Source organism: Camelus ferus, chromosome 2 (assembly GCF_009834535.1).
Source record: "Camelus ferus isolate YT-003-E chromosome 2, BCGSAC_Cfer_1.0, whole genome shotgun sequence".
In the NCBI taxonomy this organism is placed as follows: domain Eukaryota; kingdom Metazoa; phylum Chordata; class Mammalia; order Artiodactyla; family Camelidae; genus Camelus; species Camelus ferus.
The window spans coordinates 107,268,445-107,288,880 of record NC_045697.1 but is presented as its reverse complement, the minus strand read 5'-3'; the positions used below and the strand labels follow the sequence as shown (position 1 = coordinate 107,288,880).

Genomic DNA, 20,436 nt, shown 5'->3' with positions numbered 1-20,436 from the left:
CATGGTGTATCTTTTTTTCCCCATTCTTTTGATTTATCTCTATCTTTATAGTTAATTGAATTTCTTTTTTTTTTCTTTTTCAAATGGAGGTACTGGGAATTGAACCAAGTACCTCATGCATGCTCAGCATGCGCTCTGCCAGCTGAGTTATACACCCACCCCCTAAATGAATTTCTTCATGACACAATCCGATAGCAAATTTTGTGTCATTTTGGCTGGGCCATCCATAGTATCTTGATGTTTGGTCAAACATTATTCTGGATATTTTGGGGAAGGTATCTTTTGGATGTAGTCAACATTTAAATTGGTGGCCTTTGAGTAAAGCAGGTTACCATCCATAATATGGGTGGGGCTTATCAAATCAGTTGAAAGTATTAATAGAACAAAGACTTACCTTCCCCCGAACAGAAAGGAATTCTGCCAACATAATACCTTTGGACTTGAATTACAGTATTTTCCTCAGTCTCCCAAGTACTTGTCAATCTTGTAGATTTTGTACTTAGCCTTCACAATTGCGTGAGCCAATGTTTTAAAATAAATATTTGTCTTTCTCTGAGTATATACACATCCTGCTGCTTCTCTTTCTATAGAAAACAATGACTAATACACATAGTGTATATGGTTGGATGTTTTATTACTGTGAGTCACTCAGTCTTTTCATTGTGTTTCAACTTGACTTTTAATGTAATTTTTGATAAGGCTTTATCCTCATCTAGCATTTAATTATTTATTTGTCTCAGTATAATTTTTTCCCCTTTGTTTCTCCTTTTCTTTGTATTTGAATTCTTTTAAAATTTCTATTTAGTTTTGGATCTCTTTGTGTAGTTTTTTTAATGATTACTTCAGAAATTTCACAGTATACCCAGTGTTAATATTCTACCTTTTCAAATACAATACAGAACCTTTGCAAGTACATTGATACCTTTAACTTCCACCATTGTTCCATTTTACATCTAATGCATAGACAATGTTACAATTTTTAGTTCCACTTGTAATAAGTAGTTTAAAGAATTTAAGAGAAGGAAAAACTTACATTTATTCAGAAATTTACAGTTCTTTGGATCTTCCTTCATTCCTGAGGGAAGCATTTCTTGTTGAATAGTTTTGAGGGAAGCATATTTTCTTAGTTTTTCTTCTGAAAGTATTTTTGTTTGGCCTTCATCACTCAAGAATATTTTTGTTGCATGAGAATTCTGTGTTCCTAGTTTTTTTCTTTCAGTCCTTTAAAATATTTTCTGTCTGTTGGCCTCCGTGATTTTTAAGGAGAAATCTGTGTTAAATCCACTCTTTCTTTGCTAATATAATGTGTTAGATTTTTGTACTTGCTTTCAGGACATATTCTTTAGTCTCTCCTCACTCCTCTATACTCCCTGATGTTTCATTTTCTTTGTTATTATCATTCAAATTTAAGCCCTTGTTTTATTTTTAAAATTAATTAATTAAAAAAATTTTGGGAGGGGTAATTAGGATTTATTTAATTTATTTTAATGGAAGTACTGGGGGTTAAACCCAGGACCTTGTGCACGCTAAGCACATGCTCTACCACTGAGCTGTGCCCTTATCTTAAAACATTTTTTTTTGTTTCAGATATTTTCTCTTTTATTTGGATTTCTAGTGAGTATTAGAGCTTTTATACACATCTGAGTCTCTTTTTAGTTTCTTTGAATCACTTTTCTCTCTGTTCTTCAGATTTGATACTTTGTTTATATAGAAACTTGATATGTGTGATAAACATGATCTTCAAGTTTATAAACTTTTTCTTTGCTTTTTCTATTTTCATATTGAGCTCATCTCATGAACATTTTATTTCAACTATTATACATTTCAGTTTTATAATTTCAACATGGTGAATTTTTATGTTTTCTTTCTTTTTATGAGAATGCTATTTTCTGATCCATTTAGTCTGTATTTACCTTTACCTTCTGGAGCATAGTTGTAATAGCTTCTTTAGAATCTTTGTGTGCTAAGTCTAAGAATTTGCCTATCTCATTAGCATCTGTTCATTGTATTTTCCCATGAGAAGTAGTCACATTTTCTTGGTTCTTCATACATTCAGTATTGTTTAATATGTCAAGGACATTATAAGTGTTATCTTTTATAGATTCTGTGTCTTATAATCCATTAACAAATGTGATTTGTTTTGTTTTGTTTCAGCAAGAAGGATCAGATCACAAGTTCTACCTATCCTTTGTGGGTGGTGGTTCTGATGTCACTTCATTTTAAAAACCTCTCTTGTCTTGCTTTGGGTCTTTCTTGCACATGTACCACTCAGGGATTAGGCCGAGAATTTGGTAATAATTCAAATCTTCTTTCAATTTAGAAAGACTTGATATTCTGGTCTGAGTCTGTCCCATACATGAGCATCTCTTGGGTCAGTTTAGGGCTTTTGCAGGTTTTTACACATATTTTCAAGTTCCTTCTCTCTTGTTTGCTTATTTTTAGGACTCCCCCTTGCCTCTCTAGCCTGTAAGTGCCCATTTTCTCAGTGTCTCTAACCAGAAGGACAGTATTTCTCAGAATATTAGCTACCTGAATGTCTGACAGGGACCAACTTTGAGCCAAGGACTCATTCTTAGGTCATATTTTACAAGAGAAAGGTGAAGATTGAGACTCTTACCTCTAAAATGGGTAATCTCCAAGTATTAGGTCTCCTGCACCAATATACCTGCTTTTGTTCAGTTTCCAGAGTAGTTAGGAAAATGCTTTTTAAAATTGTATATTTTTTCTATAGTTTTAGTTCTAATACACAAAGTAGTGAGGCTATATTATGCTTATTACTCCATCTTGGTTGGACAAATGTATAATGGCTTGTGCTCATCATTATGGTATTATGCAGAATATTTTCTCTACTCTAAAAATCCTTTATGCTCTGCCTATTCATCCCACTCCCCTCCGAACCCAACCACTGATCTTTTTATTATGTTGCTAATTTTGTCTTTTCTAGAATGTCATATAGTTGGTATCATACAGTATGTAGCCTTTCCAGATTGGCTTCTTTCACTTAGTAATAAGCATTTAAGATTCCTCCATGTCTTTTCATAGCTTGATAGCTCATTTCTTGTAGGGCTAAATAATATTTCATTGTTTGGATGTTCACAGTTTATCTATTGACATACTGAAGGACATCTTGGTTGTTTGTAAGTTTTGGTAATTATGAATAAAGCTACTATAAACATGCTTGTGCAGGTATGTTTGTAGAAGTATGTTTTCAGCTTTGTTGGATAAACATCAAGAAGTGAGATTGCTGAATTGAATAGTAAAAGTGTTTACTTTTGTAAGAAATTGCTGAACTATCTTCCAAAGTGGTTGTACCATTTTGAATTCCCACTGGTAGTGATGAGAACTCTTGTTGCTCCCCATCCTCACCAGCATTTGGTGCTGTCAGTCTTCTGGATTTTGGCCATTGTAGTAGGTGTGTAGTGGTAATCTCATTGTTTCTTTAATTTACATTTCCCTGATAACATATAATGTGGAGCATTTTGTATCCTACTCTTGTTTGCCATCTGTATACTTTCCTTGGTAAGGTGTCTATTAAGTCATTTGTCCTAATTTTTTTTTAAATTTAATTGGTTGTTGAGTTTTAGAGTTCTTCGTGTATTTTGGGTAACAGTCCTTTATCAGATATGTCCTTTGCAAGTGTTTTCTCCCAGTCTGTGTCTTATCTTCTAATTCTTTTGATACTATCTTTTGCCAAGCAGTTTTTAATTTTAATGAAGTCTAACTTATCAATTTTTTTTTTATTGTGGATTGTGTCTTTGATGCTGTATCTAAAGAGATGTCACCATATCCATGGTCATCTAGGTTTTCCTCTGTGTTGTGTTTTAGGAGTTTTATAGTTTTGAATTTTACATTTAGGTCCATTTTTAGTTAATTTTTATGAAGGGTTTAAGGTCTGTGTCTAGATTCTTTGGGTGTGGATGTGTTGTTGTTCCAGCATCATTTGTTGAAAAGAGTACCTTTGGTTCATTGTCTTGCTTGTGTTCCTCTTTTGTCAAGATTGGTTGACTATATTTATGTGGGTCTGTTTCTAGACTCTCTATTTCATCAATCTATTTATGTATTCTTTTGCCAGTACCACACTGTCTTGATTACTATAGCTTTTTAGTAAATCTTGAAGTCAGGTAGCATTAGTGTTACAACTGTATTCTTTTCCTTCAATACTGTGTTGGCTATTCTGGGCTTTTGCTCTCTATAAACTTTAGAATGGTTTGTCGATATCTGTAAGATAATTTTCTGGGATTTTTGTTGGAATTGTATTGAATCTATAGATCAAGTTAGGAATAACATAGATCTTAAGAGTACTGAGTCTTCCTACCCACAAACATGGATTTTTTCTCCACTTACTTAGTTCTTTGATTTCATGCATCAGTTTTATTGTTTTCCTCATATAGATATTGATTGTATTTTGGTTAGTATATATCTAAGTATTTCATTTTGGGGAGTCTTATGTAAATGTATTGTGTTTTAAATATCATATTCCACTTGTTTATTATTGGCACACAGGAAAGCAATTGACTTTTTTATATTAACTTTGTATTTTGCAACCTTGTGGTAATCACCTATTATTTCCAGGATTTATTTTGTCAGTTCTAGATTTTCTTCATAGTGATCATGTCATCTGCAAACACAGACAGTGTTATGTGTTCCTTCACAATCAGTGTATCATTTATTTCCTTTTCTTACTTAACTGTTTTAACAAGAACATCCTGTACAATATTGAAAAGAAATGGTGAGAGGGGACATTATTGCCTTTTGCTTCATTGTAGTGGGAAAGTATTGAATTTCTTCCCATTAAACATAATGTTAGCTGCAGGCTTTTTGTAGATAGTCTTTGTCAAGTTGAGAAAGTTACCACTATCCTTAGATCTATTTGGAGTTTTTAAAATGAATGGCTGTTGGATTTTTCAGACACTTTTTCTGTATCTACTAATATAATCAGCTATTTTCTTATGTGTATGTGATTACATCAGTTGATTTTCAAATGTTGAACCAGCCTTGCATACCTGGAATAAATCTCACTTGGTGATGGTACATAGTTCTTGGACTTTTTTGGATTTGATTTGCTAATAGTTTGCTGAGGATTTTTTCATTTTTATTAATGTAAGTTATTGGTCTAATGTAAGATATTGATAGTTTTCTTGTAATTTCTTTTTCTGGTTTTGTTGTAGGGCAGTGGTGATTCATAGAATGAGTTAGAAGTATTCCTTCTGTTTCTGAAACAGATTGTAGAGAATTGGTATAATTTTTTCCCCTAAATGTTTAGCAGAATTTACCAGTGAACCCATCTGGATTTGGTACTTTCTGTTTTGGGGGGTTACTCAGTATCTTTAGTAGATTTAAGCCTATTCAGATCATCAATTTTTTTCTTATGTATGTTTTGACAGATTGTGTCTTTCAAGGAATTGGTCCATTTCATCTAGGTTATAGAATTTGTGGGCATAGAGTTGTTCATAGTATTATTCATTTATATCCTTCATATGTCTATGGGACATGTGGTGATACACGTTCTTTAATTTATGGTACTAGTAAATTATGTCCTTTTTTTTCTTATATAAACTATATTTAATGTAAGAATTCTGTGCAGAGAGTTTATACTAAACCTGAGTATTTACTTCACAATCATTTAAAAAGAAATGTTAAAACCTAGTTGAAAACCAAGAATCAGTCATTTTAGTATTTTAACACAGCATATTTCTAAACACAATTTTCAGCAGTCCAGAAGCACAGACTGTCCTTTCTCTTTTTTCCTTAGCCTGAGTAGAAACTTATTGATTGTATTGATCTTTTTGAAGAACCAGCTTTTGGTTTTGTTCCTCTATTGATTTTTTAAAAATTTTATTGATTTCTTACTGTTGAAAACTTACTAGTTTTCTTCTGCTTACTTTGGATTGAATTTTCTCATTCAAGTGTCCTAGGGTGGAAAGTTAGGTTATTGATTTTAGATCTTTTTTCTTTTCTAATATATGCATTCAGTGCTATAAATTTTCCTGTAAGCACTGCTTTTGCTGCATCCCACAGATTTTTATAAGTTGTGCTTTCATTTTCATTTAGTTGAAAATACTTCTTTATTTTGAGATTTCTTCTTTGTATTTAGAAGTATGTTGTTTAACCTTCAGTTATTTGGCATTTTGCAGCTTTATTTCTGTTATTTATTTCTAATTAAATTCCGTTGTGATCTAAGAGCAAATTTTTCTGAGAGTGATAATTTACAGTCTTTACATTTGTTGTTTAGGTGTTGTATGGCCCCAGATGTGGTCTGCTTGGTGAATGTTCCATGTTAGCTTGAGAAAAATATGTACTTTGCTATTATTGTAGGATGAAGTAGTCTGTAGATGTCAGTTATATTCAATTGACTAATGGTATTTTTGAGGTTAACTATGTCCTTACTGATTTTCTGCCTGCTGGATCTGTTTCTGAGAAAGGTATTTTGAAGTCTCTAATTATGATAATGGATTCATCTGTTTTTCCTTGCAGTTCTGTCAGTTTTTGCCTTCCATAGTTTTAGGCTCTAAGTTAGGTGCATACATGTTAAGGACTGTTACGTCATCTTGGAGAATTGACCGCTTTATCATTATGTAATGCCCTTCTTTATCCTTGGTAACTTTCCTTACTCTGAAGTGTTCTCTGTCTGAAATTAATACAGCTACACTTGCTTTTTGATTAGTATTAGCGTGGTATATTTTTCTCCATTCATTTACTTTTAATCTTTATGTAACTTTATATTTAAACTGGGTTTCTCGCTATGGCTAGGACTTCCAGTATAATACTGTACGCCAGAAATTGACATTATATTGATATTGACATTGACATTATAAACTGACTATACTTCAACTGAAAAAAAGGGGAAAAAATTTTTAAAAGAATAGCCAAAAAAAAGTGGATTTCTTGAAGACAACGTGCAATTGATAAGCAAGTTTTTAAACATCAGAAATGTATATTAAAGTCACTCATACTTGAAGTTAGGCTTATAGTCATGTGACTATATGAAAAATGTACATATATACATATATATCTTAGATATTTACTTTTTGAAAAATCTAGTAATTTATTTTTAATTTTAATTTATTCAGTGTTATCTATAAACTGATGGCATCAACAAGTGAAGGAATCAGAGTACAAGCTCTCAAGGCAATGGGTTATTTTTTAAAACATCTGGCGCCAAAGTAAGTATGCATGAAATCTGAAATAGAATATGTATGTTACTTACTTATTTTAAAAATCTTTGGAATAATATTTCCATCATGTGATTCCTCTATTCTCACTTCTCTTTATTTTTATTCATAAAATGCTATATAAATTTAATCCTATTTCTACTTATCAAAAATAAAATAGGAACAAGAGTATATATGTGGTTTGTAGTTTTTACTTAAATTTTCCTTTTTTTTATTTATTATGAGAATACATTTGTATACATAGAATTCTAGGTACCATGGGGACTTCATTTCAGATGGCTTGATCATTTGCTTTATCTGTTGTATTAAGCTGACATGTTAACCTGAATGTTTGCCACATAGTTTGCTCTGCTATACATATAACTAAAAACTGAAACTTACATTTTTTTTTCTTAGCTTAATGTAGGCATTCAAATCCTATCAATTATTCCTTATACCAGGATTGGTTTATTATAATAATTAACAATTTTGGTGGTAGAAATTTATTGGTAAACTTTCAGTCCAGCTGACTGACTTGTAAATAAAGTTTCACTGGAACACAGATACATTTATTTGATTATTATCTATGGCTGCTTTTATGTTACAGCAACAGTGTTGAGTTGTTGCTGCAGGAAACATAGTCCGCAAAGCCTAAAGCATACAATATCCAGTCATTTGCAGAAAAAATTAGACAAATCCAGGAGTAGAATTAAGTTTGTGGTCCTTCAGTTTTTAAATTTTTGCCTGAAAGTTTAATTTTACTGTATTTATCTTCACAGTATTCATTAAAAAATTTGCTTACATTTCTTCTACCTTTTCTTCTGTATTGTTTTTCGACTTTACTTATAGGGCTTTAGGTTATTATTTATAGTAGAGCTTAGCTCAGCGCTGACAGCGAGTAGCTGCTGATTAGTAAATATTCGCCCTGAAGATCTTGATGGAGGTTTTGCTGTGCTCCGGCACAGCCAGTCTTGTATGTTTTCACCCTTCATTGCACCTGTATTGTAGTGTGTCTTTCTCTACTTAAAGACTTTGTGGCCATGTAAGTTGTAGGTTGAAGAAAATTGGGAGCGTTATTGAGTGGAAATTTGTTGATGTTAAAACATTTATGTGCCTCCTTTGTCAACGTGCATACTAAATAATGAATAATAAAACTCTACCTTTGATTTTTTTTTTTTTTCTATCTAATTGCAGAAGAAAAGCTGAAGTCATGCTTGGACATGGATTGTTTTCACTGTTAGCTGAAAGACTGATGCTTCAGACAAATTTAATCACAATGACCACATATAATGTCCTTTTTGAGGTAGGAATGTAGTTAGAATTTTATCTTACTAACTTTTTATAATGAAAATACTGGTATAACTGAGCTGCTAGTGTCTAGATGAGATAAGATCATTCAAGTTTGATGCACAATTTTGGAACTAGTTATATAAAGGAAATGTGGCTGCATCTAAATAAATTAGTCTGTGAATTATTAAACAGTGTGGACATCTAAGTATTTTTCTCCATTATATTGACTATTTGATGTTTCATTTTATAATTAAGTAAAAATAGAGCTATAATGAAATTATTTGTTTTACATAATGTAGAAGATATTTAACATGACATTATTAGACTATACTTAATGTTGATTAGTGTTGTGTTAAAGTTCATTAGTAGTGATTAAGCTAATACAATCTATTGTTTTACTTCTGTAGATTCTTATAGAACAGATTTGTACTCAAGTAATACATAAACAGCATCCAGATCCTGATTCTTCAGTAAAGATCCAAAATCCTCGTATGTATTTAGTATACTTTTATTTTTTTGATACCTGCTTTTTGCTCTTACAGCTTTATTGAAATATGGTTGATGTATAACATTGTGTAATTTTAAGGTATTCATTAATTTTAAGGTATTCAAGTCTAATAATTTGATACATGTTTATGTTGTGACATGGTTACCACAATAAGGTTAGTCCATCACTTCACATAGTTAAATTTTTTGTTGTGTTAATGTGTGGTGAAAACTTTTAAGATCTATTTCCTTAGCAACTTTCAAATACACAATATAGTATTAACTGTGGTCTCTGGCTTATACATTGCGTCCCTGGAACTTACCCGCCTTATAACTGGAGGTTTGTACTCTTTGAGCACCTTCACCCATTTCTCCCACTCCCATCCTTTTTTACACTTTTTTTAAAATACCTTCTGCTACTAAAAGGAAAGTCATTGAAAAACCTAAGTTGATGTTGAAAACACATTTTTTCAAATAATATTTCATTACAAGCATTAATATAATACTAGTTTTATTTGTGTTTGATGTTGAGTATAACTTCAAATTGCCATTAGGTTCTGTGGAAATGTTTATATATAGAGGTTTTTGAAGAATTATATGCATAAGATCTTGATTTAATTATATTCAGTTTTTGGTAAAGTTTTGATTGAAGTATTTAGTGATGTCAGGCTAAATTACATGAACCACGGAGGTAGCTTTCTTCTTAAATTACTGTCAATCTAGAAGTATCAAGTTTGGAATTAAAAAACATCTTTTTTATTGTTTATGAATTTAGTCTTGGTTAACCATTTTTCTTTTGATATTTAGAATTCTTAAGCTTATATACCAATGCACATTTTTCATCTTTTAAGATTATTGACATTAAAAAACTGGTTTGTAGGGTTTACAGAATTAATTTTTATGTGACGAATTGTGTTCATGTTTGTTTTAAAAACATGTATGTCTAAAGTTTAATTTTTCTCAGCCTTCAGGGAGATGTGATACCATTTTAGAGAGCAAGAAAAGAAAAAATACCTTGATTTTATATATATAATGTGAAATATATTTTTTTGTAGTTTGGGAAAGTTGACTTAATGAAGTAAGAATTTTAAAATATGTTAATCTGTGTAACGTATTAGCTTAGAAAGATAGGCAGTATAATGTGATATTTAAAAACATGGGCTGTCTGGCTTTTCAATCGTGTCTATATGTCTTAATAGTTAAATGGCTGGGTAAATTACTTAATTTCTATGTGCTTTAGTTTTCTTATCTCTAGAATGAGGATAATAATAGTATCTTGCTATCACTGTATAAGGATTAAATGTGTTAATACCTGTATTTTCTTAAAACAGTGTCACACGAAGGTGTATTCTCAAAATTAGTGATTATCACCATCATCATCACTTTCATTACTACGATTATCATTATCATTGTAATCATTGTTCAGGTAGAGAGAATTTGAATTTGTTATTAGAAGAATTCAGAAATTGCTACCAAAATATGATTAATTTTCTGATAAGTATGTTCAAACTTGATATTTTGAACTTGTTGCTTCAGAATCACCAAAAACCTTGGGAAATGCTAGTTTGGAATTCCTCAATTTTTATTTGGGTAGGAAGTTGACATATTATTTAATTTTAAATTCAAGTTGTAGCTGTTTTTGTTTCTTTAAAATTTGGTATCTATATATTTTATAGAATTTCTATTCTTAAAGCTTAGTACTAGAAATTTAGACAGCGTTATGTTCAAGACTATTACAACAGCAGTTTTATTTGTGTTTGTTCGGGATGTTGAATAGGTTTTAATTCTCTTTTGAATTTTTTAATATCTAGTATAACTTTTAGAATTATGGAAGAAAATCTTGACAGCTTTTAAAAATCATGATAATGAAAGAATATGTGCATATTATAAATTTTGTTGAAGAAGCTGAGAATTTATTCTCTTTCTGAGATTTTGATTATAGTTTTTTTTTTTTATAGATAAGCTTTACTCGCTGGCAGAGGTTAGGGAGAGGGTGTCAGCAGTTTTACCATCATTTAATTCATTTGTAATTTAATTTCATTTATAACAACCTTTTAAAATTCAACTTTACACATTCTAATGATGAAATTTAAAAATCCCTTTCTTGTTTACAGACGTTTTCTAATGAATGTATTATCAGTCTTGTCTGCAGATGATAGTTTATAAAACAAAAGAGGATGTTTTCAGGAGACATTATCAAAGAAATGAAAGAAATTGCAATATATTGGTGATCTTCCATCATGAAGTTTTTTGTAGTATTTTGGTTTTTACTAATTTATGAATTTTACTAATTGTCTTACAGAGATACTAAAAGTAATTGCGACCCTACTTCGAAATTCTCCCCAGTGTCCAGAGAGCATGGAAGTTCGCAGAGCCTTTCTTTCTGACATGATTAAACTTTTTAATAACAACAGAGAAAACAGAAGGTAAGCAGGACTAGAAAGCATTTACTTGCAATATTCGAGTCTAGCTTTGAATGGGCCCATGTTTTCTAAGGAAAATTTCTTTAAGAATACTATGAAATGAATTTTCCAGAAGCTTTTTTCATTAAGGTTATGCAAGTAATGTACCATACAGTCAAATTGGGTTTTTAATACCACATTCTTGAATTGTTTTGAATACATAATATAGCTGTTTTTTTGTTTGTTTTGAACTTTTGATTTTTAGAATTCTTTCAGGTGATTAATTTTTTTAAGTAATTCAGTATCCTCTTATAATTTTCAGGAGCTTGCTACAGTGTTCTGTGTGGCAAGAGTGGATGCTTTCTCTCTGCTATTTTAATCCTAAGAATTCAGATGAGCAGAAGATAACAGAAATGGTATATGCCATATTCAGAATCTTACTCTACCATGCAGTCAAATACGAATGGGGTGGCTGGCGTGTGTGGGTAGACACCTTATCAATCACACATTCAAAGGTAAGTTCCTGTATGAAAGTGTATTTCAGAATTTTAAATGTCTATAATTTTGAGTTTTATTTATTTATTAACATATTTTATATACTTAAAATATGGGAAAAATGCAGATTATTCTGTGGAAATGTAGTGAAATGAACAACTGAAAAAAGGAATGACTAAAAAATATGAAGTATTTACAACTTCTTCAGAAGCAAAATAGTTTTTTTTCTCCACATATCATTTTCACGTGTGCTCAAGTTAATACAATGAAACCTCATAATCCAGAGTAAAGGAATTTATATTTTCAGCAGTCATTTTCAAGCAAGGGTTCTCTGAATTTTATGGTATTTTGAAGCTTTGAACACAAGGTGGCGCACTATATTCAAAGATGGGAAGTTATTTTAGTAACGTAAATTGGTTGAGTAAACAGAAAAGCTCTGGCTAATTTTGCCTTTTCTCATGTTACAGTGAGTTAAATTGGTTTGGGAGAATCTACTAATCTCTTTTTTTGAAAAACTCAAGCTAGGGTTAACTTATTTATGTATAGCTTTTGTTTAAAATTGTTAATGAAATGTGCTATGCATACAAAAAGGTATAAGCAATAATGTACCTAGTACTGTTTACGAAATTGGGTTCCCCATCCCAATTGCTTTGTCTACCATTTTTAGCCCCTCTCTCCTACCCTGCTTACCTGAGTTTGGTGTTTTCATTATGTCTGTGTTGTGTGTATTTTTAACTACACACACATACACATACACACACACACTAAAGAATTTTTAATTTCATGTTTACAGTCAATATAAGTGGTATTAAGGCATTTTTCTGCAACTAGCTGTTTTTACTTATTGTTTTAGATTTATCCATATTGACCAATGTAGCTGTGTTCATTTTTTCAGTTGTATTGTATTCCACGGTATGACTTTATCCATTTACGAGTTGATGAGCATTTTTGATGCATTTTGTATGTATTGGGAAGTTTCTCTCTAGAGAAAAATATCTTCCTGGAAATAGAATTGCTGATTTGTAAGATGCAGATGTTGAACATAATAAGATAATGCATTTCCTTTTCCAAAGCGGTGTAGTAGTGTACATTCTCTCCAGCAATGTATTACCCCATATTACCTCATCACTTGCTATGGCTGGAGTTAAAATTTTTTGCAAATTTGATGATGCTATGTCTCCATAACATTAATTTGCATTTTCTTATTGTTTTGTGGGAGTTCTTCATGTTCTTGGTCTTAATCCTTTGTTAGCTGTATTGTTTATGAATGTCTTATGCCAATTTATTCCTTATCTATTTATTTTTGGAGTTTTATGTTTGTGTCTTCTGAGGAAATTTTACATCTCAAATAATTAATGTAGTAAAATTTACTTAGTTTCTATTTATGGTTTGTGCTTTTTGTATGTTTAAGAACTTTCTATAGATTCACAGAAGGAATATAATTAAATAAACATTCATATTATAAATTGACTAGAAGGCATAAAGAATAGAAACGATAAATTTGATATATCTTTAAATGTTTCATTTTACTGACTATCATAGTTATTACTCTGGAATATTTTGCCATTCTATTGGAATATACTGTCATTTTCTAAATATATGTTTTTGGTTGTTTGAATAACTTTTAGCTCTTTGAAGGCACCTAAGAGTTACTCATTCTGTCTCCTCCTTCAGTGAGAAGAGGTGTGTTCCTATCATGAGGATTTATAAAGATACATTAGATCAGAAGATATTACCATACAAATTTAAGTTTGAGAATAATCCAGTGCTAGATGGAACAAAGGTGTGATTTTATAAAATGGCTTTCTTTTAGTCACTACATTTTTTAGCTGACCGGTTTAGTCTAAGGCAGAGTTCAGCCAAGCATGGCCTGAGGGCCAGTCTGGCCTGACCTGTTTCGATAAATAAAATTTTATTGGAACACAGCCGCTCCCGTTAATTTATATATTTTCTATGACTGCTTTCATGCTATAAGTATTGAGTATTTGCAACAGAGACTGTGTGGCCCCCCAGGCCTAAAACATTTACTGTTTGACACTTTACATAAACACTTTGCCACCTCTTGTCTGACTTACTCTAGTTTGTGCTGGTGCACAGCTGATCTGGTTTCTGTTGCAGTGGGCTGCTGAAGTCTGCACTGATTTTCTTCTAGTATTGTTTTCCTCTTTACAAAAGATCATGAAGAAAAACAGGATTGAGTTTTGGCTTCACATAATTTGGATTGGATTTCAGAGATATCCGGGAGAATTGTAGGTTACGAAGTACCTGTATAAATTAGGTTTTTCAAATTTTCTAAATAGTATGTGTTAATTTGGTGCTTTTGCATACGCTTTATGCTGTCAGGTCCTTAGGAAGAATGGTTAGAGGAGTATAACCTTTAGAACAGTAATTTCTTGAAGCACAGCCTGAAGATGTTGGGAGCCTAAGAGACCATTTCAGGGAATGGTGAGGTTTTCCTTTCCCAGCTACTTACCTAGTTAGAGGGTGGGTTTTCCATGTACTTCAACCAAAGCAATATAATGCAACAGATTCAATATAAAAACAGATATTAGGAAGTAGCCTTCTTCTATTTAGCCAAAATGGAAAGAGATTTGCAAAACTGCAATAATACTGCTCTTCTCATTATTATTTTTTTGTTTTGAAAAATAATCATTTTTCAGAAAACATGTTACTTATACTAACATACATTGGATGGATTACTATTTTAAAATGAATTATTTGTAAATTTCTTAGTTTTAATTTCTAATATGATAAGTGGTAATAGATATACCTCATATAAATAGAAGGTTTGGGGGATGTACTTTTGTAAGAGTGTAAGGGATCCTGAGACCAAAATGCCTGAGAACTGCTGAAGTCCTAGGCTAGGGCCAATAGCCTAGTCTCCTAGAATTTTCTATCCAAAAAATAAAAGGGTTGGACTAGGAGATATCTCAGGTACCTTTGAGTTTCTGAGCATCTATTACTAAGTATTTACATCCAGTCACCATTCCATTTGTGTAAGTAATGAAGGGAACATGAACTTTGGAGACAGGATAGTCCTGGGTTTGAATTCTGATTTATAGTGATTTTTAGTTGTGTAAACTCAGGGAAGTTTCTAAACTTTTCTTTATGTCTAAACTAGAAATGGTAAATGTGTAATATGTGTATATATCTGGAATTAGGAGTTAATAAGTGAAATAACAGAAAATAGAATTAAATGATTATTTTCCTTTGTTACACTTCTGTCATTCCTCCAGTTAATCCTTTTGTTCTCATTCTTACTGCAGGCTAAACCTGATTGCCATCTTGAATTTGTGTTTACATTCCCCTCTCAAAAAAGTTTAAAAAAAAGTATTCCTCAATGATACATTCTCTCATTTTGCCTATTTTTATATTTTATGAAAATGGCATTGTACTGTGTGGACTCTTCTGTTACTTAATTTTTCCTCATCAAACGTTTTGTCTCTGAGATTCTTCTTTAGTGTCACATATAGATTTGCTTCATTCATTTTCACTTCTGTGAATAACTCAGGTGCTCAAAGGCAACGATTTCAATAGAGTTGTCATTTTCAAACTTCATGTGACTCACAGTGAGACATTTACTGTGACCAGATATGTCTGTGTACACCCATGTGCCTGCTCACAGACACACACATACACAGAGACACGCACACACACCTTTCTCCCACCACACACCTGAAACAGAAGTTTCGTGAGACAGTGTTACCCTTTAAATTTTGGTATATAGTGATGCACTGGAATGTTCTTTATTCTTTTTCATTTAAAAATGCTGATGATGCCTCAATAAGTTGATTCCATAATCCGCCAACTGAGTCATCTTCAGTGTGAAAACAGCTCTGCTCTAGGAAATATTAGTAGGAATAGAATTGCTAGGTTCTAAGTAATATCAGTTCCTAATCCTTTATACTGTTAGACTTCTTATTTTTGTAAGGTTTTGTCTTTTGCCTACTTTGAATGATTCTTAATGATTTGTAGTTCTTTGTACATGTCCAGATTACTTCTAGTCTGGATATTTCTAATGGTCTGTAGCCTTAGGTATTATTTTCTTCTAGATTTATTAAGCTAAAAATAACTTTATTTAAAAATGTTATTCCCCTCCATAAACACTCTGTTCTCATCTTCTTAGAAAGGCAAACGATTTCTACCTAATTTTTCACTATTTCCCTTGAAAAAACGTACTTCCTACCTCACCTTACACAATTTCACTTGATAAAAATCTCCACTCTGGCTATGTTGGTTCTACTCTTTTTAAAATTAATCAGGCTTTGTTAAATCATCATTTTTGTTTATTTGTGACATGAACTTTGTGCTCATTTGTACTTACCCAAATTATTTATATTGTTTATGATTTAGCTGGCTACATCACTGTTATATGACAGTTTTTTGTACTCTCAGGCCATGTTGTCATTCCTGTATGAATTTACAGCACTTAATTTTCTCTTGGTGTCTTTCTTAAGTTGTTTTTCTCCCCCTCCCTCCCCTCCTTTCCCTCTTTCTTCCTCCCCCTCCTCCCTCCTCTCTCCCTTTCTCCCCTGCTTCTCCCACCCCCCACTTCCTTACTCCCCCTCTTTCCCCCAGCCTCCTCCTCTTTTTCTCCATTTGGTATGTTTTGTCTGCTCCGTCCTCCCCTGTCTGTGGTTGGCCTGACCCTCCATGGTCTCTTTCACTCATTTTTGGTCACTATGTCTAGGTCTTACCACAGTTGCCCACCTCTTTCTTTCCCAGTATACTTTGTCTTTCCTCTTTTTGTTGTTTCCATTCCTCCCTTTTGTTTTTCCTGTCTTCTTCTATTTGAGTACCTTTAGGTTACTGTGAAAGATAGAGATATGAATCAGGAAGAGGTCTTATCCTGAAAGAAATTACATTCAAATATGGAAGTTAATACATGTACTGAAAAACGAGGCAGGAAGGCATAAATGCCATAGAAGAGAGATTCACAGTGAAAGGAGAGGGCCTTTCAGATGTTTGTAGAGCAGATGTCACTCGACTACAGTCTTGAAGAGTAATAAATAAGATTTGGGCACGTAGCGATTGAGGTGATGAGAATCACTGGTGGAGGAATTGGCATAAGCAGAGGTGCAGAGGTGGTATCACTGAGGGAAACACGTGGGGAATTGTTTGGTTTGCATGGGGTGTGTAATGTACATGAAGAAGAGCGGTGGTGAGTAATGTAGCAGATGTGGACTGGCATTTGGTCTTGTCTGATCCTGTGATAACTGTCATGCTGTGTTACTGGTTGAAAGTGGCTGTTACTTATGAGCTCTCATCAGTAGGGATGAAAGGCTGTATACTCCACGTCTCCCACGGCTGTGCATAGTGCTGAGGACTTGGCAGTTGCACAGTAAATACTTGTTTCAGGAAGGAGAAGGAAGAAGTACACCATGACTGGTTAGGGCTCTTCGGTGCCACTGTCATGGGGCACCATGCAGCCCTGTATGTGCCTTAGCGCCTCAGTCCTCTCTTATCAGTGATGAAAGTGTCTGTGTCCTTGTCACACAGAGTATGTGGGGGAATCACCTCACCTTGGGATGTGCATCTTACTATGGTTTCCTGGACCCTATCTCAATATCTTAATTTGAGTCTCTTGGGATGTTCCTAGAAATCTGTATTTTAAAATAAGCCCGTCTTACGCAGTTCAAATTTTGAGCACACCAGTGAGTGTACAGGGAATTATTTTTACTATTATAAAATTCTCCCCTTCCCACTTTCACACTAAGATACTAATATAATATACTCTTTAGAAAGTCTACATCTTGAGGATAGAAGAATTCTACATAAATTAAATATAGACCCCAGTTAAGACCCATCATACATTTTTTTAAATCTAAGTAAAGCCAGTTTACAGTGTTGTGCTAATTTCAGTATACTTTTTTATCGTAAAGCAAAACATATTTTTTCTTTCTGAGAGCTTATTTTAAGGCACAGAAAATATTAAAGGAGGAAATATAAACTATTCTTATGTAGCATCTGAAATCATTATTTTTGAGGCTCAAATTTACATACAACAAATCCAAAGGAGGCTTTGAGTTTTCTGTGTGGAAAAAAAAATATATATGTATATATTTAATTAGCTCATATTTTTCTTTGCTCCAGTGACTTATGGCTTTAAACAGATCTTAAAACCTTTGAAAAGAAAATAGTTACTTTATGGAGAGGCCTCTTTTGCCTACATTGAGCCAAGAACCAGTCTTTGACTCAAGTTTTAGGATTACAATTATAAAGTGGAATAGATGCATATTAAATTCATTGCAGAGTGTTTTATCTAAGTAAAACTGCACCTATCCCTTTTTGCTGTTAAGTATACTTTAAAAAAATAACTGTTAAAGCTTTACTCTAAGAAGTGGAAAAGAAAACATTAAAGTTACAAGTTGCTTCTTGTGGGTTTCACCTTTAATTTTAACGTTTCATAAATGTCTTTCAGTGTTATTTCTTTTTATGACTTTTCTTCATTGATTAAAGAGTTTTTCTCTTTAATAGGGTTTATATAAAATAGTTTATTTGAGTGTAGCTTTGTTAATGTTTTTGGAATTTTAATATCTTTGTATGTATTTTTAAAATAAAATGGAAAACTTACACTCTATAGCTCTTCAAATCAATATTTAATAAAGTTTAGGATGGAGCTGAAGTGATTCAGTAAGTAGGTAAACAATTTGTAGGATGCTGATAATTCTGAAATTATTGAAACCCAATTTTTTTCTCTGTAGATATTCTAAAGGTTTATAAATATTTTCATGCATTTAATACTAAAGAGATGCATATTTTTTTTCCTTTTTGCAGCCATTTAAAACTCAATATCACAAATTTATAACATGGTTATTTATAAAGAACTGGTGTGTAAAAAACTAATGTTGCAGAATTGGATAGCTTTTGCAGAGTTACATCAGGATTCATGTAGCTGCTATAAAAAGCCAAAGAAACTCAATTGCAATTTTATTGTCCAGTTTGATAGATATCCTGCCACCTTTGTAGCAGGGAAGCTGTTTGTCACTGTATCCCTCTCCTCCAACACTTGAACTAGGTTTTATAAGCGGTAATAGGCTCATCTAGTGTAACTGCACTATGTTAGTTACTTTGGTGTCGGGTTTCAGGTGTTTAATTTCATTATTTTCTTGTGTGTTTTATAGGTTTTTATTATTCATCTTTTTTTTGTTTTTTTCAAATTGAACATTATCTTGAATAATTAAATAAGACTGTTTTTACTTGGTATGCTAAAATGGTTCTACTCTTTCATTGAAATTTAGATTAAAGCATTTAATATGTTCTGAATTATGAGAACTGTCCAAAAACATTTTTTTCCTAAACAAATAAAACTACAATCTTTAGATACTATATTTTGTCTAGGCCTATATTCCCAGGGTAGAATGGGCCTATGACTTAAAATAATCAACAAGTGAAAGTTTTTCACACTTACTTAAAGATATAATATGATTTCGATTTTTTCCCCAGATAACGAATTTGGGTAAAGTATTTAATTATCTTGACTTATTTGGATTATTTTAAGATTTTACTTGCTGTTAACAGTCTGATGAAATGGCTTAAACATAAATGTGAGTCATTTTATTTAAGAAGAAAGTACAATTATTCATATACAAACTCAGGTTGTGTCTCCAGGTGAGCCAACAGGCCCCGGAGGTATGGACCACCTGGTCAGAGAATCATAAACCGGAGACAACCTGACCTCTGAAACTGCAATTAAGAAGTGTCACAAGACGATGATTAATCCCAGCTTCTTTGTTCTTCCCCTTTAAAAACACCCCTAACTCAGAGACCAAGTTGGAGTGGATCTGAGACTTGTTTCCCATTCCCTTGCTGGGAGCCCTGCAAAAAAAACCAAAAAAAAACCAAAAAAAACCCTTACTTTGTTGCAAACTTCGCTGTCTGAGTTTGGCTTTCTGCGCCGTGGGCACACAAGCCTTTGCTGGGTTACAAAGCCTAGCAACTCCTGTACCTGTAGCAGGCCCAGCGCACAGGTCTGTTGACCTGTGGAGCCCCCAGGTTCGAGGAGCTTAAGGAGAGCGCAGTGCAAGCTGGGCGGTCCAGAGTGGGCGCTTTCACCTGGGGGAGGGGCCTGGTCTCCCAGAGAAGAGCCTGGTGCCTTGGTAACCTTCACCACTTGGGAGGTAAAATGAGGTCCTTTTTCGTTTTCTCTTGAGGAGTATCCTTCCAGATCAGCTGTTCTCAACCTTGTCTGCTCATTGAAATCACCTGGGGGCTTTCAAAGCCCTGGTGCTTGTGCCCGCCTCCAGGGATGCTGATTTAACGAGTCAGGGGTGTGGCCTGACACTGAGATTCTGACGCACTTGGTGTTGGCAGCCAGAGCTGAGAAGCACTGTTCTAGACTTTAAAATGAGGTTTAAGCAATTAGCCAAGGACACAGAAGCTTGTGAGCCGTGAGGAGCCACCTAGGACGGGAGCTGTAGGCTGCTTTGAGCGGGGCACGCAGCAGCCACTGATGTCTCTGGATGGGGTGCTGCTGCATCTGTGCAGACGGCTGAGTTCAGGTAATGGCATTTTCCTTCTCCCCGTGTTTTTCAAAATGAAAATTCCTCCAGGTACTGTTCTGGAAGGAAACCGCCCCCCACCCCCACCCCAACCATCTGTGTGCGTTGCTT

The 20,436-nt window shown here is 33.2% G+C and overlaps 1 protein-coding gene across 1 annotated transcript in view; it reads left to right on the top strand.

Annotated features, from left to right (window-relative positions):
- The window catches only part of LRBA (LPS responsive beige-like anchor protein), a 620,537-nt gene that overhangs the window by 109,475 nt on the left and 490,626 nt on the right, over positions 1-20,436 (top strand). Inside the window, 5 exon segments of the mRNA XM_032464781.1 lie at positions 7,071-7,163; positions 8,346-8,454; positions 8,849-8,930; positions 11,230-11,353; positions 11,652-11,844. Coding sequence (XP_032320672.1) covers positions 7,071-7,163; positions 8,346-8,454; positions 8,849-8,930; positions 11,230-11,353; positions 11,652-11,844 — 601 coding nt within the window.